Source organism: Lytechinus variegatus, chromosome 2 (assembly GCF_018143015.1).
Source record: "Lytechinus variegatus isolate NC3 chromosome 2, Lvar_3.0, whole genome shotgun sequence".
NCBI lineage: Eukaryota > Metazoa > Echinodermata > Echinoidea > Temnopleuroida > Toxopneustidae > Lytechinus > Lytechinus variegatus.
In genome coordinates this window covers 10,567,787-10,595,675 of record NC_054741.1, presented here as the reverse complement: position 1 = coordinate 10,595,675, position 27,889 = coordinate 10,567,787, and the positions used below count along the sequence as shown (strand labels likewise).

General features: G+C 34.7%; 1 protein-coding gene across 2 annotated transcripts in view; it reads right to left on the bottom strand.

Annotated features, from left to right (window-relative positions):
• Window positions 1-27,748, bottom strand: part of LOC121407286 (calcium-transporting ATPase type 2C member 1-like) — a 36,729-nt gene extending 8,981 nt beyond the window's left edge. The window contains exons 1-19 of one of the 2 annotated variants that reach the window (XM_041598271.1): window positions 27,662-27,748; window positions 23,671-23,810; window positions 19,263-19,460; window positions 17,431-17,520; window positions 14,576-14,611; window positions 14,021-14,082; window positions 13,423-13,531; window positions 12,517-12,672; window positions 11,452-11,520; window positions 10,224-10,366; window positions 7,814-7,938; window positions 6,549-6,646; window positions 4,793-4,888; window positions 4,227-4,316; window positions 3,659-3,935; window positions 2,647-2,817; window positions 2,022-2,119; window positions 1,365-1,415; window positions 425-660 (exon numbers count right to left, since the gene is read on the bottom strand). In XM_041598271.1, coding sequence (XP_041454205.1) covers window positions 425-660; window positions 1,365-1,415; window positions 2,022-2,119; window positions 2,647-2,817; window positions 3,659-3,935; window positions 4,227-4,316; window positions 4,793-4,888; window positions 6,549-6,646; window positions 7,814-7,938; window positions 10,224-10,366; window positions 11,452-11,520; window positions 12,517-12,672; window positions 13,423-13,531; window positions 14,021-14,082; window positions 14,576-14,611; window positions 17,431-17,520; window positions 19,263-19,460; window positions 23,671-23,676 — 2,111 coding nt within the window. In that variant the 5' untranslated portion in view covers window positions 23,677-23,810; window positions 27,662-27,748. Of the gene's footprint in view, window positions 1-424; window positions 661-1,364; window positions 1,416-2,021; window positions 2,120-2,646; window positions 2,818-3,658; window positions 3,936-4,226; window positions 4,317-4,792; window positions 4,889-6,548; window positions 6,647-7,813; window positions 7,939-10,223; window positions 10,367-11,451; window positions 11,521-12,516; window positions 12,673-13,422; window positions 13,532-14,020; window positions 14,083-14,575; window positions 14,612-17,430; window positions 17,521-19,262; window positions 19,461-22,445; window positions 22,561-23,670; window positions 23,811-27,661 lie in introns of those variants that run through there. The other variant, XM_041598270.1, reaches the window with a different exon arrangement.
• Window positions 27,749-27,889: the final 141 nt, after the last annotated feature.

Below are 27,889 nucleotides of genomic sequence, written 5' to 3'. Positions count from 1 at the left end.
ACTCATTTTGTGATCGTTACCTTGTCTGGCATTTATTTCTGATTAAATATTAAATGAAAAATTGAGTTTGGAAACTTTTGTTGGAAGGCTCCCCAGAATGAAAATTGTGATCAGTTATGCATGAATGATTAAGAATCATTAAATGCAACAATGCTATTTTTAAATCTTTCTGTAATCATGATCATGGCTTGCTCATTTGTTTTATTATTTTACATGAAATCCTGTCACTTGATATACAGTTTTAAGTAGCTGTCATTTTGTAAATATCTCTCATGAATGAAAGTCCAACTACTGTTGTCCCATTCACATTTGTATAGGGTTGCAATTATATTCACATCTCAAATGAAATTTGATAGCTGAATCTAATATTGCTTTAACAAATCTCTATGCACATGATGGATAAGCTACAGAACTTGAGACTCACGTGCTCAACTGAAATCGAACAAAGTTCTTGATATTGTAGAAGATGGCTTTTCCCTCCTCAATGGCTGATAGGATGGTGGTGAAGTCATCATCAACAAGGATCATGTCCGCTGCTTCCTTGCTGACGTCGGTTCCTGTTATCCCCATGGCGATACCGATGTCTGCAGTCTTGAGAGCCACGGCATCGTTGACACCATCACCAGTCATACCAACAACAGCTCCAGTAGCCTGTAATGCCTATTTGGATTGAGATAGATTATGTTCAGTGATGTCATCAGGGATTTTTTTTAATGGTGGCTGGAAAGTAAACGTAACACCTTGCAACAGGGGGTCATGGGAACCAAAACAAGATGGATTAATTTATTAAGAATATCATTTTCGATTTTTCAGATAACTTTCTCGGTCAGTGGCGAAATTAATGCAGAGCCCCTCGACATAAAGCTTATTGATTGTGGAGTTGATTTTTATAATTGATCATACACAATCAATGCAATAAATCATAGAGATAAGCCTCATAATCAGTCACTATAAAGCTATATGTTACAAGGCCCTGGTCAAGCGAGCATGATCATGCATCAAGTGCTATTTGAACATTTTTGGGTGGTGGATGGTTCTAACTGGCATGGACCACCATTGTAATAGCACTGATCATACGATATGAAAGTTGCTGGGGATTTGGCATTTCAAATGGGTAACATCAATGGTTCATAGTTTCTACAAGCATACTCTATTTGAGGAAAATACTACTTTCTTTACACATATATAATCAAATGATGTAAATATATGACTAAGAATTTTTGACGAATAAGTAAAATCTCAAGTTTAAAAAAAAAAAGTACATTGTGTTCCCCACTTTGTTATAAATCTTGTCTCAAATATAAAAAAAAATAATGTGCAACATGCAAATGCATTTATGAAAGCAAGATATTTCAATCACCTACCTTGACAATTTTCAGTTTATGTCGAGGACTGGCTCTATAGAAAACTGAAACCTAATTGGAAATAAAGACAGACAAAAAATATTATTTCCAAACCAAACGGGTGACAGATAGAGACCGGTAGGGTGGTAAAGGGAGAGAAATAGCTTTAATTGTCATTGGTTTAAGGAATTACATGATTATTTTGTTTTAGCCACTCACTACCAAAAGTGTAGGTTAAAAATAAGTTCCATGGTACTGAATGCTTGACATCCTCTCCAAAGGGCTTGATAATCAGGATCTTTTCATTTATAGAAGTAAGCATCAAGTGCTTAGTGCTATGATGATAAAATGTATTGACTTATATAGGAGTGCAATGTCTCGAATGTATAAATGTTTATCTCCAATTTAATATTTCAACACTTTTAATTCAAAGAAATTCCATACATGCCCCCCAAACAGTCACACTTCACACATATACAAATACATGGGGCCACACAAAATATAGATATGAATAATCGGCACAACTTTTCAATATCTTTAGTAATGTTTTCAATATGGGGGCTTATGCAGAAAATGCTGTACACTTCTTCCTAAATGACATGAGAAGGGTGGAAAAATTTTTCATCTTTCCCAGAATGCATCATTGATTTTTACTATATGAATTTCACACCCTCGTACCTGATTGATTATCCTGGTCAATTCCATGAATTCCATGCTTTCTACTTCTTCACCGGACAATGCTGTAGAACCTTTGGCATACAGACCCAGTCTACTACCTGAAGAAAAACACATTAAAATAAGAAAGAAAATGAACAGATGACGATTTCCTATGAAGTGCAAAGTATCTGTACATTACTTACAAGAAGTTTGATGGTGCTTCATTGTGTTACATACATGCAGTATACTTCAAGCATCACCACATTGCTCAGATCATTCTCAGAGGCTTTGTGCAAATGATCAAGCACACATATCATGAGTACATTTGAACAGATGGAAATTTGCTCGAAAAAAATGAACAACATCCAGCAGAAAGTATAAAAGCCATGCTTATTTTGCTCATTTCTAGACAATGACACATTTTCTACCAGAGGCATTCAGCACACCATCATGATTCATACATCCAATACCTCAAGTGGTCATTTCATTGGATTCTGTTTGATCTCATTTTAGGATCATCATTACAGCTCAAATTACGTTAATCTACATCATTCGTATGATTTGTAACATTTTTTCACTCTTATGCCATCCTGCAAGCAACAGTCAATTTCAATTTGACATTTCACAAATCCAAACTGCAACTTACCGACAGCAATGGCCGTTTCAGCGGAGTCCCCGGTGACCATCTTGAGTGCTACACCACTGCTGACCTGTGTGATGATGGCCTCCCTTACACCGGGTCGAGGAGGGTCTAAGATTCCAACCATGCCAAGGTAAGTCATGTTCTCCATTCCTGTGCCGACAGCCATCCCAAGAACTAGGTGGGAAAGAATATTCCATCATAGTCTTTTTTTTTTACATTCTTTTGCTATTTTTTATTCAATCAAACAAAATGATTCCTTCTTTAATAACAGGGGACAGTTTCATAAGGAACTTCGTGACTTTAAAATGACTGGTGATCCTTTTTTGTGGTAAATGATATTCACCATTAAATGTTCATTGGTGATTATTTAGCACATAAGAAAGGATCACCAGTCGTTCTTAAAGTTGCTCTTAACTTACAAACAGCTTTATGACACACCCACTGGGTCTCTTCATTCTATGAATATGTTTTATGTTTCTTGAGGTGGCTATACAGACATTTCTCGAAGGGTTTCATACAGCAGTCAAACTTTCATTTTTACCAATGTATGGTGGCCTGGGTGAGCTAGGCACAGAATACAGGCCCTTATTCTGAAGTCAGGTATAACACAGACCATTGTCTGTGCGAGAATTATAGGAAGCTATAAAATAATATCTGGTTTATATTGTATGTTTCTTATATTTCCTATGTTGTTTCCTTGTGCCTGAATGATGAAGTAAAATATTTGTTATTATTCCAAGACAGTTGGGAATGATTCAAGTGTCAAACGAGATGATGAATTGGGCCTGCATTGTGAAAGATTTTAGTAACATCTGGCTCTCCATAGGCAAAACAACAACTTATGACCAGGGTCCTGACTCACAAAGAGTTGATCATTTTATAGAATTGCCCACTTATTTATTATTTCATTCTATTATCTATCATCATCATTCTCCATATGATCATCATCACCACCATAATTATCCTCACTAAAAATAAGTCATAATTGAGCGTGGCAACCATTCATTCTCCTCACCTCTTAGTCCGGCCACACCCATTTGACGACCTTCCTCTTTAATATCCTCAATCTTCTGTTTATTCAGAGGCTCGGATCTGTTCTCCACATTATAAGTTCGACATTTCCCTAGAACCCGCTCCAGGGCCCCCTTCACAAAGAAAATCTCCTCATTGCTAGGCAGCTGGTTAGGGGTGGGGTCATGAGGTCGACAGCGGACTGCCATCCACTTTGTTTCTGAATTGAATGGGGTCTCTGAAAGTCTGGTGTATCGACTCCGAGAGTGGTGTAGTTGCATCTAGGAAACGTCATAAAATGAATAAACATGAGACGCATTTGTGATATGACTCACGTTATTTACCCTAGACTAAACTTTAGCTGGGTTTTCTTAAATTATCTAATACTCTTTTCACTTTTATTATCTCTTGCCTCATCAGCACATCATGAATGCTCTATATGTTTCCATTTATACAGAATTTAAAATACATAACGCCATACTTCATTATCTTGTATATCTGCTGTAACCCTTTGCTGTTTAGTTCATTCAAACAACATTACACAATCATATATGTAGGTAGTTTCTGCTTACTTTCATTGCTAAGGCAAGTAGGGCTCCCTCTGTTGGCTGTCCATATAAAACATTGTCTCGGATCTCAGAATTATTGCATACACATGATGCCTGTCAAGAAAGAAAGTGCAAATAAGAGAATGTAGTTAATACAGTAATTGAGAATAAGAATTTCGATTGTGATAGATATATGATTACAAGCATACATGTATGTCTGACAATGTTCACTTCAACTTCAATTGGTTGAGGTAACATTTCCAATATTCTTTTTTTTTTTTAGTATAAAGTCTGTAAATTGGCAAGAATATTTGCTTTTCAAAGTAACTGGAGTGATTTAAAACCTACGGATTTAAATCTAATACAATTTTTTTACGTCTTTCTATCGATAACAATATATTTATTCCCTTATATGTGTAGTTTACAATAGAAGCACTTTCCTAGCCACTTGCTAGAATGCTCCACAGTATATTGTGTGCAGGCAAGCCATAATACAATGACCATGGTAATATATTACATGCTATATCAAAGTGGATTATTACTATACCGAAAAAGCAGAGATCAGAGGCAATAATTGTTTTTAAACTCACCTCTACTACTCTAGCTATAGAGGGATCTTGATAACCCAATACAGGTATATTATCTACTAAGACCATCCCATCACCATTGTAGCCAACACCAGTCACCTGAAAACATCAAGAGATAACAAAATAGGTGAAACAAAACTACTCTCATATCAAATCTATTTAAACAAAAGCAAAAATGAGAAAAAACATATTCACGATAGTCTGACATAATTTATCAAAGAATAAGAGAACCATGAACTGTTTGAGCTATGATTATGTGAAGTCACATGCAAGCCACTCCCCAATATGTTGTGTGATAAAGATTTCAATCACTGAATTGAACTGATATTTTTCTCACAGATGCATGTATGACATAATGGGTCTGAGTGTCTGAGTTAGAATGTTTGTTGTAAGCTACTGATATAAGCTACCAATTAAATGTATCTCATAGCCAATCACTGCCTTTAACCCAACAGAGTGTTTCATTAACATTTTTTCATATTGATTTTGATTGGTTTTACTATGGTAATTGTTGGATAGAACCGACTATATTGACTACAACATCCATCAGGTCCTTTCATGAAACAATCCCTGTCTCTATCAAAATTATTGTTATAAGCTACTGTTATAAACTACCAACTGCCTGTGTCTCATAGCCAATCATTGCACTGCTCCAAATCCAAAAATACACATTGTAAATTACATTCCTCCTTGTTTACACCTTCACTGGTTGATTTCTTGTAGATTTCTACATGTTTGCCATTCCTTATGTGTACATTACCTTTGTTGTTGTATATTTCACACAACTATTTCCTGGTAATATACAATGCAATGTGATCCCATTGTAACTGACATCTTGATTATATAGGCTGAAGTTCAAACAGGTTGAAAAAAGAAACTGCTTTAAACTGTCTAGACCAAACAACAATTATAATTCTTTCAAATATAGGAGTTTTTTTCTTCTTTGTAGACAAAAAAAGTGAGAGGCAATGTGGCTTAACAAGTTAGATAAATTTGATGAATAAGGGCAAAATTGTTAGGGAATGTTGATTGTTCAGTAAGATCCTGTTTCTTTTTTCATAAATCTTTTCATTAAAGTATGCTGCTTTGTTAATCAAAGTTTATACAGCAAGATTATCATTACTGCTACGTTACGATTTTTGTAAATGCTGTTTGTCGTTGCCGTGTTATTTGGGCTGATTAGTTATAATCATGCAATTCTTGGTACATGCATGTTTAATGGTTTATGTTTACAATTTAATGACCATTCGAGGGTCAATTAAAAAAAAAATGGAAAAGCAGGTTGATGTAAATGATATACTTAAAATAAGGTGTAAAATGCTGCAATCCATATCTGTTAAAAATATAATGATCTTTTCAAAAGTTAAATAATGAGATATCAAAATTTAAAATCATATTGATTATCAGACCCGAATATATAAATCTTTGTAATTGAATATTTCTTCAAGTGACATATGTAATGTATATTAGAAAGGATTCTTGTCTAAAATGACAATGACACATTGACTTTGGGTGTAAAACAACCTGGAAGCATTTCACAAGGAGCTGAGTATAATTTAAAGTCATGCCTAAGTGCTGATGTGCACATGATATCTAACATGCAATCTCAATTATTAGTGTGCATATCCCTTAATATGATCTGACCAATGCAGTGGTGTGTTTTATACCACACACAATTGGGAATTTAGGGGAAACTTTAATCTTTGTGAAACGCCCCAGATTTGATTTTCCACGAATTTGGTGAAAGAGGTGACATTACCTCAGCTCGTATGCCATCAGAGGTGTGGATCACTAAGGCCGTCATCTCGTTCTTAGTTAGAGTTCCAGTCTTATCAGAACAAATGACATTCACACAACCTGTTGCAGATAATTTCATGAAATAAATTATTATGAATATACAACAAAGGCTCAAGATTTTTAACATGAAGAAAAGGCTGGGCCTTTAATCTCTGAAGAGAAAGATAAGGAATGGAATTTGCTACTGTAAAACATTGCTTACGGAATAAACAATCTATAAAATGAGTCAATACAAATAATGTCTTTCAGATTGGCAATAGATTTTATAGTTTGTACATATAACTATTATTCAAATCATGGTTGTAATATCCAAGGCCACGATATCATTAAACCAACCCATCAAATTTGCTGCATCATCTGAATTGCAAAGTCATATCAGACAGGCCAAGTCTCATGCAGTACGTGTAAGACTCCCATATAAGGGACCCTTACTCATCCCTTGAATCTCTTTCTCATGCCTGTATCATAGCCTAATATACACAGTAATCTTACGCCAAGTCTGGTTTTCCTGACTAAAATCTCACACCATCTTTTAACTTGACATATCTGTTACATTCACAAGAGAATGCATATACTGCTATTTTATTCCAAACTGTTAAGTAGCATTCATACTAATGCACAACTTACTTTGATGTATGCTATTACTTACAGCTCACGGCATGTTTAGATTTTTTAAAAAGTTGATCATAGGGATTGCCACTTAAAACTGCACATTGTAAATCCCCCTTTGATGAGCCATGCCCCATCCCATTTGTGTGTGAGAGCCTATATGTATAAGAATTTTTCTTTTTGCATGTTGGATTTTTAGTGAGGCAAACGGAGTCTGTTTTGAGTAAGGTCCATTTTTTATTTGCTTGTAAAAAAATCTGAATATGTCAACAAATTTTTCATGGTCCCCCGCTAATGAAAATTTAGATTTACCCTTATAAATTTCGTAACACAATGATCTCTGTAATAAGTCTGATGGCACGTACCATATCAAAATTATATTAAATGGGGGGTCTGATTTCTGGAATGTTTAGGAGATAAAAATATCAACTTTTGATTCGGGTTTTCTCAACATACATGCATCAAAAGTTTATGCATTGTAATATTGTCTCACATTGCTCTCAAACAATTTATGAAATATGGTGGCAAAGTTCCTGAAATGTCGGTTTTGTCTGAACATACAACTGGGTATGTTAATAAAATGCTGAAAACAAATGTATGATTTTAATATGAACTGACCTAATGTTTCTACAATCGGTAGCTTCTTGACTATTGCACTTCGTTTAGCCATGCGCATCACTCCGAGGGCAAGGGTTACCGTGACAACAATGGGCAGGCCTTCTGGAATGGCTGCGACTGCAAGACTACAGAAAGAAGCAAAACATAGCAGAAATGGACTATCATAAGGCAAATAGTTTCAGAAAAGGTTTGCATTGTGCATAGCACATGTATAATGCACAATTCATAGGGACATCGTCACAGCATAGGGGAAGGCGGGGTAAGTTGTGACAGTTTTTGCTTTTTGCATGTTAGAATTGATATGATTAACAATCTTGTCGAAATAAGTACCTTGCCTTGAAATTTAATTCTTCTGAAATATTTTCCACCTATACAGTGCGTCCCAGAAAAAACGAAACCGAGATTTAGCGATCATTTATCATTACTTAATCATAAATAAAATAGACAAATGACCTACCAATTTAAAGCTTAGAATCTCCTCTTTCATCTGATATTACTTAGATTATTTCCCATTCACGCATGAGTGAGCAAATACAATTTGAAGAAAGGATATCAAAAACTCATTTGGCGGGAGGTATCTGGGTTTCAAAAATAAAACCACATTTCTGAAAAGTTCAATATCTCCTCTTTAATTTGATACCTAAATTACAGAAAATGGTCACGAAATAACAAAGTTCTGGTCATTTAAAATAACGCTTGAATTTCAATAATTTCATAAAATAAAGAGGTTCGCCAGGCTGGCTTTCGAACTCACTCGACACTCTGTTTTGTTGACGATCAGCCATGCATTAAATCTTTTGTTCACCATGCGAAAGCTTCTGTGGGAAACCGGTGAAAACACGTTTATCTCATGAAATTATGGAAATACAAGCCTTATTTCAAATGACCAGAACTTTTTTATTTCTTGATCATTTTCTGTAATTTAGGTTCCAAATTAAAGAGCAGATATTGAACTTTCCAGAAATGTAGTTTTCTTTTTGAAACCCAGATACCCCCGCAAAATGAGTTTTTGGTATCGTTTCTTCAAATTGTTTTTGCTCACTCATGCGTGAATAAGAAATAACCTAAGTAATATCAGATGAAAGAAGAGATTCTAAGCTTTAAACTGGTAGGTCATTTGTCTATTCTTTTTATGATTAAGTTATGATAAATGATCGCTAAATCTCGGTTTCGTTTATTCTGGGACGCACTGTATATAACTTTCTATCCCCACACTGAAAGTCATCGTGACCTTTGAAAAAAACGATGTCAAATGGCTCAACTTGCCCCATATATGGGGTAAGTTTGAGCCACCTTCTGGGGTAAGTTGAGCCACAAAAACTATGTACAAAATGTATGAGGAGAGAACCAGCATGTCAATTTTTTGTTTAAAGTCTTTTCACTTGCTAATTCTCTATAAATACTAACATCCTTTAAAAGGAAAAGAGCAGTCATGTAAATTTGCTCCTTTCAGCCAGCATTTCAATCAATTTTTATGGTTTGTTTGTTTTTTAAGATACATTACCATAGGAATTACCATGGCTCAACTTGCCCCATGCTGTTTGGCTCAACTTACCCCAGTCCGAACTTAGTGCGATAATTTTGTATCCACACATTTATTATGCATCCATCATATAAAAGACTATGACAAGAATGAAGATCCATACCTGGACTAATAATGTTGTTATCGTGTCTTTATTATATTTAAAGACGTGTGTGTTTATGAAGCACTTATCTATTTCACACTCTTTTTTACTTTTTTGGCTGAAATTCATATTTTTCCCTCTAAAAAACTACTTTTTGTTTCAAAGTTGAAAACAATATGGTGGGGTTAGGGGTTATGCTATGGGTCATCAATACATGACACCACCACAATGTCTGACTCATTCATTATTGGCCTGGGGCTGGTGGCTCAACTTGCCCCTATGCTCAACTTACCCCGCCTTCCCCTATAGCGAAAAATAAATATGCTTCACATTAAACTTTTGGCAGTTCTGCCATAAGTATAACTTGGGTGTAAAATCCTCCGTTTTTTATTTTCTAAAATGCCAGTTTTGCATTCTTTGGTATTACAAACACTAAATTCTATCTTCTTCTGTGACATGTACAAAACCTTTGATAAACAATTGTAAATGGTGACAATCTTGGTTTTTTATTTATTGGATTTTACATTGCTTTTCATGACTGTAATTTTCAAAAATTCTAAGTTTTTTGTCTGAAAAAGAGCATTTTCCAGGAGATTCCTTGAATTCTCCATTCTTTGCAGATTCCGTGAAATGTTTCTGTTTTCTGGAGAGAGGAAAAATAGGGACAATCTGTGAAATGTTTGTTTTCTGTAGTGAGGAAAAATAGGGACTTTCAATCAGGGAATGCAAGGTTATGCTTATTTTAAGTTGGATGTATTTCATCACAACCCATCTTTTATACTTACCTGACACCAATGGTAAACATATCCAGCAGTTTTCTGTTTTGTAACCATCCCAAGAACATGATAAATCCAATAATACAGAAGGAGTAGAAGGAGAGCTGTTTTCCTAAACTATCCATGCTCTTCTGTAATGGAGTTTTAGGTGCCTACAACAAAAGAAGATCAGAGAAGTAGATTTTAAAGTAAAATCTTTCTTTTCAAATGTGCTTAAATAGTGTTTGTGCAGTCTCACAAAGGCCGTCCAGTCAAATCAAAATGTAGGATATAATCATAATCAATATAGTCATGTACAAGTTGCATGCCTATAATTATATGAACCATAATTTGAATTACCATCACTGTGCTCTTGTATTCAGAAAATGATTTTTTTTTGTACACTGTATGCATCATGCTAGGGAAATACAAGGCAGAAGGAGAAGAGACAGAGGAATAGATGGCTAGAAGGAATTACTACAGAAACATGGAAATTCTTTGAGAGCTCTGAGCATGCTTTCACAGCATAGAACAGCATTGAGACAGATTGTCTGTGAGGTCAAGAACGACTCAATGACACTTAACAACAAATTGTTTTTTCATCACTCATTGGCCTGATTGGCTGCCTATTGGGGACTGGTGTCCTCATTTGCAAGAGCTCCTGTGAGTATTGAGCCGATCGGGCTTGTCCCTTAAATTGTTATAGAGCGAAGCAGCAAGTAGGATAGCACCAAGCCCAATCGGAATGTAGCCGTGAAATTTGACGGGTAATGCAACTTTTGCATAGTGAAAATTTTGTTGAATTCAGTATATTTATAGATTTCTAAAGGATATTTATAGCTTGATATATACAAGAGATCTGTTGCTGAGCTTCCACCACGAGCATCTTTGGCTGATGTGAGCACTCTCTGACCCATATTCTGAAATCTAGTTTAAAATAAACTCTGGTCTAAAGTTATGATCTAACTATGGAGAGCCAATTGTGACACAAATCTCTAAGAATATATCAGCCCATCTGTTAATGAGATCATTCATAACTGTCTAGCAAAAAGAACTGAATCAATTTTCTTTGCCATTATAGCATAGTGAAAGAGAAAAGTGGTGAAAAGAAACATACATTGTTCACAAAAACTTTGACATTTTTGGCTTCCCATAATTCTATCACAGGCTTAAATTGGACTTCAGAATATGGGCCTATGAATCTACACTATCACTATAATTACAAATATTGAAGACACCATTTTAATTCTGTTCTTACCTCTTCAGCTTTCATCATCTTGAAAATATCTCCAAATTCTGAATTTTCCCCTGTCCCTATAACAATTCCCTGGAAAAAATAAAAACCAACAACATTAGTTTTTCTTTATTTACCCCCCTGAGCCCTAACATGTAGTCTCCAGGGCCTGATTGAAACTATTATCAACAAGTGAGTTTTCACACAAGACTAGTACAATATCACTTGCGGAGAGGTTCCTTCTCTACACACGTCCTTGGAGGGGACTTTAGGCTACATATGCAGACCACTTTCTTTGAATGAAGGGTTTGCATGATGTAGTATTGCACAGAAAATTATATGCCCAAGATAAAAAAAGGCTAGGGTGTCCTTGATTTTAAACAATTAACATTGTAAGTGCTTCAGGCCTGATGGGAAAAACTGAGTATGAAAAACAAAATAATTATGAATATCAAGAAATTTCATGCAAATACAATTTGATGTAACACAAAATCTACTGGGCGTATATTGTAAGACTACATAAACAGAACGATGGATCCCGAGATAGAATCCAGGAACTAGTTTTGGTCTTGAGCAGCTACTATAAAGCGTGTGTGGAATACTGAATTTAAAAGGAGTGCTTGACAAAGGCATGGACCAAAGATGAAATGTACTTCTTTCAATGGTAACAATTAAGCTCTGTACCCCTAAATAAGATTTTGTACGAATAGAAAAATGAATTGTTCTTATCTATGTGTGATTTAAATGCTTATGCCACCAACTTTCATTATCATGAGACTCATACTTTAATTTCCTTGATGGCCACGACTTACTTTTCTCTACAGGCCTTCATGTATATACACTCCTGAGTGAGCATTGAAAAATGAACGAAATATTTAACTGATCAGTGAATCCAAAGCACAGAGAAGAATAAGGATTAATCAGTACTACAAGCGTGATCCCCGGAAAACCAAACTGTTCAAATGAGGTTTTTAATCACTTTGAACGAGAAATAGTGATGAATGCATGGTAATAACTAGTACACTGTTTGTATTTCTCAAGATTAAAGCAGAGGTGTGACATTACTATAATGAAACTTATTTGACTGACCTTCCCATGGCCATTTCGGACAAGCGTTCCCATGTAGGCAATATTTTTCATAGTGGTTCTCTTCCCGTTTTTCTCTTTGGTCACAATCTGTGTGGTCTTGTTGCTGGGCTTGGTCTCACCAGTGAAACTGGATTCATCCACGGCAAGGTCAATGGCCTGAAATTTAAATAATCGTAAGTCAATTTCATCATCGTCATCATCACTATCATCATGACTATCATCATCATTAGCATCATTATCAGTATCATCATCATCATCATAATCACCACCATCAGCATCAACCTCACGACTACTAATAATCATAAGTTGTTGTACATCATTGTTTTGTGTGAGCAACATACACACAGTATAGAAGTCAGTGACTGAGTCGGTCAGGTTCACACAGTAAACTGCAGATTGGTCTTCTCTCTGTTTGGTCTCATTCCACATGATCTATCATAGTTTATCTACTATCAATTCAACCACTAACCATTTGGTCTAAATGTCATGTAGCACATTTACCACTGTGTCTCAATTTCAGTTCAGCTATACTAGTACCCCCTTAGTTTATATATGATGAGATGAAATGCTTATGGCTTAAAATTTTTCATGTGACAAAGAGTACAACAATTAGTAGAGTGTAGTGGAAATTACCATTTAGCATTTGATTGTAGGGTAAACCAAACAATTACACCAAATTGATAGGAGACCAAATGCATTCAGCCAATGTGGTGAAAATCTACCTCAGAAGTAGCCAAACTGCTTGTAGGCCAAATCCATATGACCAATTCACACAACATCAGTGATTTTCAAACTAATCTCACAACATAATGCTGGCAACCAGGAGTGGAATATTCAATCAAGTGAGATACATGAAAATTAATTCATGATCAATAACTCTGAATACTTTGCACAATGTTGACTGACCTCAATCAGCCTCATATCTGCAGGAACCCTGTCACCGATGGACAGCTGAACGAGGTCACCAGGGGTCAACGACCTCGCCAAGAACTCCTTCACCTGGCCGTCTCTTATGCTGAAAGAGATAGAGAATCACACACTGTACATAATCATCAGCTTTAATGGATGGAGGATAATAATTTACTGATCCTGGGATTGTGACAAAGAACTGTATATAACTGTAGTACAGCCACATTACTAAAGCCAGTTATTAGTGCTCCATAAAAGCATATATATCTTTAGTTTTTGTAAAATCCCCTCAAACATTCATGTTACCGGTACTATTCTGCTTCATTAACTAGATAATATTAATGCATATGCCCCAAATCAGTTGTGGTATGAAGGATATAAATTAAAATTGTGTTACATCAAAATTTCATTTTATAAAATTTGATAAAATATGTAATGCAAATGCTCATATGGCCAATTCAAATACAAATAAAAACATACGTGTATCAGAGAGGGGTGGTAGATTTACATTTAGATTCTTAAGGCCAGAAAATTTCCATAAATTGAATTTCAAAATTAATTATGTACTAAGATTCTGTGAAATTATACCACTCACCAGCGACATATAGGCGGCACCATATTGCTCAATTTTTCAAGAGATTTTTCAGAGCGATATTCCTGTATTAAAAATGAAAAAGAGAGGTCAATGTCACAGTAGGATATTGAAGGGGTTGGTAGATTAATACAATTTAAGAATATTAATTCAAATCTTACACAAAGTTATGTCAATGAATATTGATGTACCCATCAATTCAAAATCATGATTTATTATTCCTGTGATACCAGGATATATCTCCCCATTTAATCAACACCTTAAAAGTTTGAATAAAGAGAGGGTGATATAGGAGCAAAGAAAGATGGAGACACATTCAGAGTAATGATGACCAGAGATTTGTTTCAATACAGAAACAGAAGAGAAGAGAATTAGGAAATATAATTAGAGAAATATGGAAATGTACCTTACAGTAAATCGCCATGCCCAAAGTATATTGAAATTTAATGTATGAATAAAGGTTTATTAACAATATAATACACATAATCCTATTTAAACCATTCTAACATAGCATCATTAAAAAAAAACACACACACAAAAATGAGAAAGAGTACAAACCTGTACAAATGCTACTGTCACAACAATTGTAATAGCCTGGTGGAAAACAAGAGATAATCAAACATTAATAAATGTATATACTACATAGCAAGCACATTCCTGATACATTTCAAGTCATATTATTCCTGATTTGTTATTCAATTTTTATTTAAAAATCACATTAGTATGATAAGTACTTTGGTTGTAAAAGCTTAAACGGTCATAACGTAGAGAATAAATATTCTGACTTACTGTGGACTGAAATATTAAATTATGGAAATGCACCTGGATGCAAAGGTTTGCGATCATTCGCTATGACAATGGCCAAAGGAGATTTTTTTTACATGTGCATTTGGTTCAAAACACTGATCTAACTTTATACTATCTTTAATAGATCAAGTCAGCTACATAGCCAGAGGTGTATGATTTAGTATATTAAATGGCTACCAGTCGTGCGTAAAGACATGCATAACTTAATACTGAACAGCTTTATGAAATGGCCGATCAGGGCCCCATCTTGTAAAGAGTTACGATTGATCCAATCAATCATAACTCTATGGAAATCCATCAGTGTCATAATTTTTTATACAGGAAATTTGCATAATGTCCTTTGTAAACAAAGGAGAACACACCGAATTGTCAAGAAATCAATGAAATTATGGATATACATTCATATATCTAGAATTTTTTTGAACAAACATGCATTTTCTATGTTGGCCTAGCTGGCTTTCCATAGTTGCGATTGATCAGATCAACCACAACTCTTTGTAAAACGGGCCCCAGAATTGTTCTACTATATTTGCAATCAATAGCAAACCTTTATGTTACCCGGGGAACCATCCTATCTCACATTGGCATTACAAGGGAATTTTTTCAAGGTGTGCAGGAAGATGCAATATTCTGATTTTCTCGAAAAAGGGGGCAAAACTTGTTCATTTCCCTCCTTCGACATGATACAGACCTACATTGAATGATAATGTAGCGAGGTGTAATTGATGGCAATAATATAATAAAAGTCTAAATAATTAGAAGAGGTTTGCTTTATTTTCTTCCTCATCTCTGTTATTTTAATGCTGATGTTTAAATTCCTGTTGCTGATTATTTGAACTTTTCATCATTGTCAATTTTATACCTTCCTACAATATGGAAGCTAATGATGTATAAAAACATGAGGTGAAAGTACTTTGTCTTTAGGGAGCTTGATAACGAGGCATCAAGTCGATGTCATATAAACCAAACTTTGATTCATTTACTTCAAGCCTTATCTAAAGTATCAAATTATACAACATCCATCACTCATATTATCCCATTGTTTACATCATTCAGATAAGAGCTACAGCTACAAAGAATTTTGATCATACATTTCCACTTAAGTATGTTCCAGGGTTTAAGTTAAATAGCTGAATTTTTGTACAGCATCACAGCATCACTAAAAATCTAATTGCTCACATTTTCATCCATAGCTCTATCATTCTTCATATTATGCCATTTTTATTACTTGGATTTAAGTGCTCTGTATAAAAATAAACATGAATTTCAATTTTTAATTTTATTTCCCAATTCACAAGTCTATTAGTTGAATCTGTGTTCTACATCACAGCATTTCAAAGTATTTTAGTTCACATTTTATCCATACATGTACATCCATCATCCATATTTTGCCATATATGTTTGCATATTTTGCCATATATGTTTATATTGCTCAGACAAGAGATCTTTATAATCATTAAACATGACTTTCAATCATTCCTAGTTCATGTTCCAGGGCCAAAGTCTAACCATTGAAATTATGTTGCAGGTAGTAGCATTTTAAAACATAGTTTTTTTATACATGTATTTCATTTCAATGATAAATATAATAAAATACTTCGTAAAAATGGGACATCAAATTAAAACAAACATTGAAGCTGTGTGCAGTGAACATTTTATGTTCCTTTTTTAACGGGAGCAGAGGGCAAATGCTACAAGTACTATAAAGTTGTAATAGTGGTTGAAATAATTTTATGTTTTTATATCCCTGAAACAAATACTGATCAGACTCAAATAATAGGAACAGAACCAGAAATGTTATAGGGAGGGTTATTTCTGAAATTCTTTTTATTTCTTATTTTGTATCAATGCAAATAGTCAAAAACCAAATTTGCTTTAAATTTTTACAAATACAATTGTGATTCAGAGGACAAGAAAATTCACTTTCTATCCCATATTCCACCCCCCATTACCACTATACACTACAAAATAAATAGATAGTAATACATTTTTATTGATCTCTTTTATTAATTGCATAAATGTCCTTGTGATAAATACATATTCTGTCTGACGCTAGAATTAATGCCCAGCTAAAGCTTTGATAAGGGGTCAGTAATATGAATTCTACATGATTAAACTTTCCAGTGTGTAGCAGTCATTGAATGTGCATTCAACAGTAAAATTTAAATTTAGCATTTTTCAGCCGTTAGAATGTGATATCAAAAAGCTACTGACAAAGATTTTATCCTCAAATTTTCGGCACATAATACCCGAGAAATGGTTTTAAAACAAGACTTAAAAATGCATTTTGATCACACCCAATCAAAATAAATATTGATGTACATTGTAGTATTGGTAAATTTATCCAATAAAACACATTTTTACTTTATAACCTTCCCATCATAACCATTTCCAGGTATGCATTCATATAATCTACATGAAGTAGTGAATTGGAATAGTGATTGAATTTTGGGGCATTTACCATGACTAGGCTTTGAGTAAAATACTCAGCAATTAGGGTGGGAACAATACTGCACATTGATACAAAACATTGTTATTTTTCATGACGTCTGTATCAAAAGATACAAGTACGATGGATAGTTGTTACAATTTGTATGGGGTATTACCATGGTGATGCTGAAAGCATCATCAAACTGGCCCATCACCACGGAAACCACAGCCGATACCAGCAACAGCATGATCAGAGGATCTTTGAACTGGTAATGAAAAAATCATGAAAATAAGTTAATCGAAATTTTGTATTTCTGTGAAGCATAATCTAAATTCAATAGTTTTTCATACATGTACATGTAGTATCATCTTCAAAGTTAAAGACATTCCAGAAAAATTACATTAAAGTCATTTCTGAAAAAAATAAAGCATTATATCATTTCAATTATTCAAATAACCAACTGACTTAAACTTTATATAAATGCTGTAAACCTAAGATGAATTCAGTCAAATCTATCTATTATGGCCAGCCACGGGAAACAGAAAAAAGGACTAGTGGTGACTTTATAGACAGGATCTATAAACATTGCTCTAAATTAAGGAAAACGCTCTTTGTGGAAACTAAAACCAATTTTCAGTATACATGTAGACAGGTCTGACTTTATATTATTCTAAATGCATGATGAATGAAAAACACATGATTAAACAGGCTCACAAGATGGAATCTAAAGGCTTATGATAATGTAAATCAAAGTCATGTTTCAACGGCAGGATCTGCGAAAATAATATTTCCATAGTTTTGTGTAAAACTTTGATTCTTCTGCCAGCATCAATTCATTAATATTAATACCTTATAAACAAGAATTAAAAAATTAAACTAGATGCCTGCTGATATTTCTAGTTTTATCAGCCACAAAGCTGCATTACTATTTTATTTGTTCAATTGGATATTAATTATAACTTGGACTGCATTGAAGCATACATGAAAATTCATTAGGAAAGATAGTGTTGCAGCATAATAATCATATAATATTGACTGGACTTGAGGGGAACATCAAATATATTGCCTGCAACAGAATCAAATTGGCCCGAGACTTTAGACAAGGGCAATATGGTTCTTTTAAGGGCAATATATTTGAAGTTCCCCAAAAGAGCCAGTCAATATTATTATTATTACATATAGTGGTAGCTACAGGTATAATTTGTGATTCAAGCTAAAATTTGGAACAATTTATGACTGTTTGCTTGTCACTACTTCTGATTTCAGGTCATTTATCAACTTGATGAAGTAATCCTTGCTAAGTAATTGTGACGAAAATTATTACCGCACAGTCATGCACCATGCAGCTAACGCATGGGTTTGATCCGAGAGCCGCATCGCGCATATATTGCGTTGCTTTACAAGTAGGTTCCAACCAGATTTCACAAATACTGAAATTTGTGATCAAAATCGGCCCCTATTGCGCAAGCACACTGACAGAAATATGGCCAATGTTGCCCTCTGTTTTTTACAGTACTACCTATGGGCAAAACCCAGGAGACATCAACATGGCAAACGTTTACCATGTTGGTCTCGGATTGAAAGTCGCGAGCAAAATATGACTTGTCAATGTCAGTAATAATTTTAGAACAAACGATTACATAAATCACTTTGTGACAAGTGGAATGCCTTTTCAAAAACGCTATTAATTTGATAATCAAATATTTGTTGTTTGTTGAACTCAAATGACCTTTGACCTTGATCATGTAACTTAAAACTCACTCAGGCAAGATGATTACTGATACTTGATTACCCATTTCACAATAAAGCTAGATATATTTTCTGTTATGATGACATGACACAACTTAACCTTGGTTTATGATTTCAATGTTGATGACGCCTCTGCCGTTGGAACACTGTGCCTATACATACCAGTATGTATAGTCTTGCTCTGCTATGCAGGCGAAACAACTTGAGCACAATCTATTCAGAACGAACAAAAAAACATGCATGAGGAAATGTATTTACCTGGCCCAAGTACTTTCTCCATAAGGGTTCCTCCTTACTGATCTCAAATTCGTTGGGACCATGGACGAGTAATCGTCTCTCTGCTCTGCTCTCATCTAGCCCATTTAAACGGTCTGCTCCAAGATAATCGATGACGTCGTCTACCGACAAGTTGGCAGCTTTGTGAGCTGCCAAAAACTGCATCATCTTATCATCCTCCTAGAGAGAGAAGGAAGAAAATCAGGAGAATGATTAAAGGGTTTACATTTACTTTTTCTCCAAGCAGTTGGTCAACTTCAAAGATAATCTTATATACCCCATGTAAACCTTTTGTCTCTTTGTTTCAAGAATCTTCGTTCATGTTGCTAGTACCTTTTATTTCACCAGAATGTTATTAGTATTAAAGCTTGTAACCAAAACCAAGAGTGCCAATGACTTACCGTAATATATCCTTTCCAAGAGTGGTATAAACACAGATCAATAATTCATAGCTTAAACCAAAGAACATATTGATTTAAAATCTGCTTCATTGATTATGGTAATTTGGATAAGAATCTGAGAGCTGTATTGTAACTTGGGATAGAATCTGAGAAGATGTGCTAAGATAGAGAAGGAATATGACAATAGATGGGGCTAATCAACAGTTCGAGAATGTGTGAAATAGAGTGTGCTGTTGATCCAGTGACAATGAAATGCCTTTTTAAAGAAAAATACCGATAGAGCTGAGGAATTAGAATACTTCCATGTGTTCCCAAGGGGGTGGGGAGGATAGGGGTGCTGCAGAATTGGTTACCCAGTATTCACCATGTTTGCACAATACCCTGTATGAGCAATAAAGTGAAGAGATGGTAATATAATAGTTCAGAACACTTATTCTCTCATTATAAAGATACATGATCTGCAAAGAAGCATTTCAAATACGTATCTCAGTCAATATTTGATCTGCAGAAGGACTCTTAATCAAGGACAATGATGGTGTCTCCTCATGCATCACCAACGTTTTACCAAAAGAGTGTTGATATTGAATTAACTAAAGGGTAAGTGCATCCAGACATCTAGTTGGTTTTCAATAAAAGCAGAAAATGAAAGAAATATACCAAAGAAAGATTCATCGAAATCTATAACAGAGCTGCAAATTTCTAGTGTTTTTACATGTATTTTGTGATGTTACTGTACATGCATGCAGCTGCCAGATTTGTCATGGTACTTTTACTTCCTTAATTCCCTTTAACAATTCTTTATGAATGAAAATATATATTTTTTAACAGCATGTTGCAAATAATGTGTCTAATCAACGATATCCTTCTTGAAAGAGCAGGTAATATTTTCAATTTTAGAGAAAAATTGCTTATTATATAATCACATCACATGAAATTATGGAGGAGCAGATTAGATGACATAACAAAATTGAAATTTATCGGTTTATTCACTAAACATTCACTTAAATATTCAGTTCAATTTTCCTGTTTTTATCAAAACCAGCCTGGTGTTCTTTGGGTGAACTTCGCTATTGTAAGAAATGTTTATAAATGCAGGTATAATTCACAATATAGACTCTTAACCAGAGCTTTAGACAGGTTTATTAACATGTACTTGTATATTAGTAATTCCACTCCCACTTTTGTAGCATATTCACAGATTGTTTTACAATCAGGGTTTACCTAAATCTGTCTCACTAAAAAACAGGTTTTACTTTTCCTCATTTTTTTTTGGGGGGGGTGTATAAACAAGAACTTTTATCATTATCATTATCATTCGAGGAATAAATTTCCTGGTATCACATTGCAGTTTGACTGCTACACATTAAGTCTTTTGTATAGCATATTTTTACATAGGACTGCACATTACAGTACTAAGTTAAAGGACAAGTCCACCCCAACAAAAACTTGATTTGAATAAAAAGAGAAAAATTCAACAAGCATAACACTGAAAATTTCATCAAAATCGGATGTAAAATAAGAAAGTTATGACATTTTAAAGTTTCGCTTCATTTCTCAAAACAGTGATATGCACATCTCTTTCGGTATGCAAATGAGGGAACTGATGACATCACTCACTCACTATTTCTTTTGTATTTTATTATATGAAATATTTTGATTTTTCTTCATTGTCATGTGAAATAAAGTTTCATTCCTCCCTAAACACGTGGAATTCCATTATTTTAACATTTTGTGCTTCAGGCAAGGAGGTCCTATTCATCAAATTCGTAAAATTTGAAATATTGTATAATTCAAACAATAAGAAACAAAAGAAATAGTGAGTGAGTGACATCATCGACACTCTCATTTGGATGTAACTGGCTCGTTCATATATTTTCGTTGAAAATAAGCAAAACTTTGAAATGTCATAACTTTCTTATTTTACATCCAATTTTGATGGAATTCTCAGTATTGTGCTTGCCTGATTTTTCTCGATTGATTCAAATCAACATTTTTCTGAGGTGGACTTGACCTTTAACAGCTTTTCTCTTATGACCAAAAATGCTATTCAAATTTGTACAGCAAAATTATTTCCTGTCATTTAATATTTAGGCATGAGGTCATCCACTTAATTTTTTATAGTGGTTCATTCTTTTTTTACTACTTATTTTTTTCTTTTTTGAGAAGACACTTTTAGACACAAATTAAATTGACAACACTGGAACAGGGTCTGTCATATAAATATGAGGATGTGGGTGGAGTGAAGATACAAAATATTTTAAGACAAAACCATTATTATTCAAGTAATTATACATAAATATACAGAAGGAAATTTTTTGGTTAAGAGTCACAAAAGAAACAAATTATCTGTTCAGTTTTCATATCATTTTAATCAATTCTGATTGGTACATGTAAAACAATAACAAATGATTGCTAATGATAAAAATACACAGGCTCAAAATTGGGGAAAAAATTGATATGAGACAGTAATTTTGGCTCTACGATGCGAGATATGGTTGATTTTGCTATAAAGTTGATGTGTACATGAACAAATTTGTTTTTCTTTTCTTACATGTTACAGTGCCCAATAGCTTGTCATCATACACTACATATTTGAGAAAACATAAATATGGTACGCAAAAGGTCCTTTTTGGATGATAAACCCTGATTGTATTGCTAAGATAGCCTACTGCATGCAAGGCAAAACTTTCTATCATAAGCTTTGTGAATTCTAAAGGTCACTATTTGCTCTGATAAGTGTTAAAACGTCACTTGGTACATGTACCTTTATAAATGACGATAAGTCCGTGTACACCATATCCAAGTGCTGATGGTAATTGAGGAACATCAACAAAAGGTTATTTTGAAAAGATGTGCACCATACTGTAGATGGTGCTGCACCAGCCCGAGTTAGCTCAATCTTGAAGGGCAATTCCTGCTCAAGCAAAGCATTGATGCATTATGGTCTGACGCCGTGAATAAATAATTCCAAGTACGTCTGCATCTCCGAATTAGTGGGATAATTCGTAAAATAGCGTGCTATTTTGCAAATAATCCCAAGTTGACTTGGGATTGCAATCTTGAGATAAATCCTACGAACTAGCATGATAATTGCATCTCCATTACAAATAATCTCGAGATTGTTCAGATTGGGATAATTTGCCGCATCAGAAATAGCGCACTAATTTGAAAACTCAGGCTGGTGCAGATGGCCCTCATGGGCTTAACATATTAGGTAATCAAGGGGTTATGTTTATTATTTCAAGGTTTGAAAACTTAAAGGCTCGTTAGTCTGGATATGAAAAAGGATTAATCGAGGGGTATTTCAGACTGAAAATAATTATATCTGAAATGAAAAGAGTAAAATTTACCAAAAAAACATGCTGAAAATCTCATCAGAATCTGATAACAAATATTCATTGAATTGTTAATTTTAGCCATATTTTTAAAACAGTTGTATAAATTCATGAGAATGGCTGATGATGTCATGTCCCCACTTTCTTTTTTCTTTTATTTTACATGTATATGAAATCGTAATTTCATCATAGCCTATAGATTGCATACTAACCACTAGGTCAAAATGAGTCAGTGCTACATTGTATAATAGATCATATACCATTCTGTATAATTCTACTTTACACCCACTTCAACTTGGTCTAACATACAGTGTACATGTGATCAGGTGAACTGCTTTTTAACCAAATTTTCATTTGATAAAGTTGAAAACAAGAATAAGGGAAAAGTAAAACAACTGAACATAAGACTATGGGTATTTGACCAAGTGTAGAGTAGACCAAATGGCAATTTGACTAAAGCTATAATAGACCAAACGGGTTTAGCCCATGTGATATACTATCTGAGAAGTAGACCATGTGTTTGTACCAAATGGAAATAAATCATTTGCATGAAGTGGTTTCTATTGCCATAAGTCAGGTACCAAATATTTTTCAATTTTCAGTGAGATTTTCATTTTCAGATGAAGGAATAAGATATGAAAATATGACTCTTACCTTCATGGGTCTTTCCTAGTAAAACATGAATGAATTTCCAGCACAAATCGGTTCTCAAAAGAATCTGGCCGGTAGAAGATGAAGGTGCTTTAGTAGAAATTTATTCTGGTTGATATGCACAGCTGCAGCACATGTGTGTCCTGGCAGGTATCAAAATAGAAATGAGAGAGAACACTGTAGCCAGAATAATCAAAGGCAGCTGCATGTCCATGGGGGGGGGGGGGTGCACAAAATTGGAATTGTACCTCCCTTTTTCGAAGTGAATTACTGGTACTCCAAATATCATTCCTAAGATTATATCAGTTGAAAAGTCTGATTAAACCATCAGATTGAAAGAATAATTTTATATGACTCAGTGGGGGTGCATAGGAATTGTTGCCTTGTTGGAGAATATCACCTTCATCAGTTCATGATAATTTTTGAAGTGTGAAAATTATGGTCACCCCATCATCATAAATTCATTACCGGTAGATCTAGACCACTCCAATAGGGATGCCACCCAACAATTTGAAGTGTTGTAAATCTAGTTTTAAATAGATGACAGAAATAAGCTCTGAAACACAAGTAAAATGACACTAAGATCATAAAAATTGGACCAAGGGTTGCCGAGATACGGCAAATTCAAATTTTGTAAAAAGGCAGATTTCCTGCCAAGAAGTGACCAAAATGGTAAAAATGTGTTTTTTGCATTTTATAAAGCTACCTATTTTAAAACTTGATGAAGTATAGAGGTTGCTTTTCCTTGGGGCAGCTAACATGTTAACCACCAACAAGTACCTGAAAAATTGGGTCCGAACTACTTTTCGTTTTCATATTAAAGGAATTCAAAATATGGGGAAAACACAGATTTTCACCTTTGGACCCAGAGGAAATTGGCAAAAAATGACGAAGTCCAGCTAGTATATGCGAAAATGGCTTAATTTGAAAGTGGATGGGCAATTAATCACACAATTTCACAGAGATGTAGTGTTTGAAATTTTGATTCATACATGTTGTTCTTGTGAGCATATATACAATAATATGCAAATGAGGTAATAATTAAATATTCATTACAAATTGGAAAATTGCCTAATTAATATGCGAAAATTATATAACTTGAACAGGGATAGGCGAATAATCACCAAATTTCACAGAGGTGCAGAGTTCTTAAGTTTACTTCATATCTGTAATTCTTGGGACCATAAATATAACAATATGCAAATTGGGTAATAAATTAACATTCATTTGTACAAAACGAATGGGAAAATTGCCTAATTAAAGATATAACTGAATGGGACAGAAATGGCAAAAGCCAATGTTTAATACAAAATATTATTTATTAAGAGGTCCTTTACACTAAACAAGTGGAATGCCTCTGGCCGTCTCACCTGCATCACGCGGTTCAATATAGCAGCAGTGCTGACTTTGCATACTACTCTGACTCGCACAAGATGTTCAGTGATACATGGTTACTCTTATGTCCACTTTTTATGAACTAGACCAATAAACTTACAGAGATATGATGGTTATTCAACAAAAAACCCCAACATGGCCAAAGTTCATTGACCTTACATGACCTTTGACCTTGATCATGTGACCTGAAACTGGAACAGGATGTTCAGTGATACTTGATTACTCTTATGTACAAGTTTCATGAATCAGATCCATAAACTATCAAAGTTATGATGGTAATTCAACAGATACACCCAATTCGGCTAAAGTTCATTGACCTTTGACCTTGGACATGTGACCTGAAACACGCACAGGATGTTCAGTGATACTTGATTACTCTAATGTCCAAGTTTAATGAACTAGACCAATAAACTTTCAAAGTTATGATGGTAATTCAACAGATATCCCCGATTCGGCCAAAGTTCATTGACCCTAAATGACCTTTGACCTTAATCATGAGACCTGAAACTTGCACAAAATGTTCAGTGATGCTTGATTACTATTATGTCCAAGTTTCATGAATCAGATCCATAAACTTTCAAAGTTATGATGGGAATTCAACAGATATCCCCAATTCGGCCAAAGTTCATTGACCCTAAATGACCTTTGACCTTGATCATGTGACCTGAAACTTGCACAAAATGTTCAGTGATGCTTGATTACTATTATGTCCAAGTTTCATGAATCAGATCCATAAACTTTCAAAGTTATGATGGGAATTCAACAGATATCCCCAATTCGTCCAAAGTTCATTGACCCTAAATGACCTTTGACCTTGGTCATGTGACGTGAAACTCATGCAGGATGTTCATTGATACTTGATTAACCTTATGTCCAAGTTTCATGAACTAGGTCCATATATTTTCTAAGTTATGATGACATTTCAAAAACTTAACCTCAGGTTAAGATTGCGATGTTGATTCCTCCAACATGGTCTAAGTTCATTGACCCTAAATGACCTTTGACCTTGGTCATGTGACATGAAACTCTAATAGGATGTTCAGTAATACTTGATTAACCTTATGGCCAAGTTTTATTAACTAGGTCCATATACTTTCTAAGTTATGATGTCATTTCAAAAACTTAACCTCAGGTTAAGATTTGATGTTGACGCCGCCGCCGCCGCCGTCGCCGTCGGAAAAGCGGCGCCTATAGTCTCACTTGCTTCGCAGGTGAGACAAAAACTTAATATCTCATATTGATGTAACTTCCAATCCATACTAAAAACTTTTTTATATCACTCATTATTGAATACTGTATCAAAAAAAATCAATATCATTTCACACTAATAGGGTGTAAATACAATAAATGGATCGGCAGATTAACAAAAGTGCGCACATGCAGTAGAAAAATCATTAAGCTGGGGTATGTGGTATCATTTATAACATACAGTGCAATGTACTTCACACATGCCCCCGGCCTTGCCCTTGCCGTTAGCCTTGGAACGTTAACTCCACACAGCTCAACACAAAATAAAACGTTCAGCATACTTTGCAAAATACCACTGAACACAGCCACAAACTCAATTATACATGCACTCCACACATTCACTAGCTCCCTATCACACAACAAAATCATCAGATGACATGGGCAAAATGCCAAAATCTCGAACAAAAGTGAAATTTTCTTATCTAAATACCGCATCTCGCACTAAAAATGTCACAATCGCATTTCCTTAAAATCATAAGAAATAAGGGGTCTAAAAATGGGGATTTGGGGGCAATTTTGCAATGTTAATGGATTTTGGAAACATGTCCTCACATAAATTGATACTTCTGCGAGCCAATGCGGGTCGCCGTTATTTCCCGGAAGTCATTCTCTATTACACACAGACTCATTCATTTAAAAATGAAATAAGGCAATATAATCATGTCGCTAATAGAGTTTCAAAATACCCTTCACACCCCTCCCCCCCAATATAATCATGTCGCTGTAATAGTTTCAAAATACCCTTAACATCCCCCCCCCCCCCCGGTTTAAATTCTTCGGTCCTGAAATCTTGATCAATCATGTCAATGGGAATTAAGGTCACTCTACCATACCAATGAGGTCCAAACATAAACGATCTAGGGCCTAATCTAGTCTAGATAGTAGGATGGGGGTCGGGTGTCCGGACACAGTTTATATTTTTGAAGCCTTCTTTTTCGTCTTTGGAATTGGATTAGGCCTACACTAAAAATATGATTCTGAATTCAATACTTGTAATCATCTTCTATTTTGTTCTTTATATTTCCTAACAATTTGTACTAAAAATTGATGAAAACTAGTTTGTAAATCTTTCCAAATGACTTTCTAAAATTGATCGTCCGGACACACAACCTGTCCGGACACACAACTGGGTATATGACCTGGTTACAAAACCATACTAGAATCGAAGTTACTGGGACTGAGGTAAACTAATGACTCCCTGGTCCATAAATCACTGAAGAAAAACGTTAATTTTCCTCAATTCCTGTAAAATATATTCTCTCTTTAAGTCTCTTTTAATTCTCTATTCGCATCTAGATTTCGTATTTCTTAAAAACAGACGGACATATATGTTACAAAAGACTTTTCTTACCCAGTGAAACTAAGGATCGCCTGGCAGAACATTCCCGATCCAACTCTGGGACTGGGAGTCTCAAAACAATTGCGCGTTCGATGGCAAAGCCTACCTTACTCGATTCCCCGTCTGTCTGACGCCGCCTTGGACCTTAAGTTTAGCTGTATTTATGAGATTTTGAGGAACATGACGATTATATCATGAGTAGACCCTATGTATATCTGTGTTTTCTCTTATTTAGTCAGA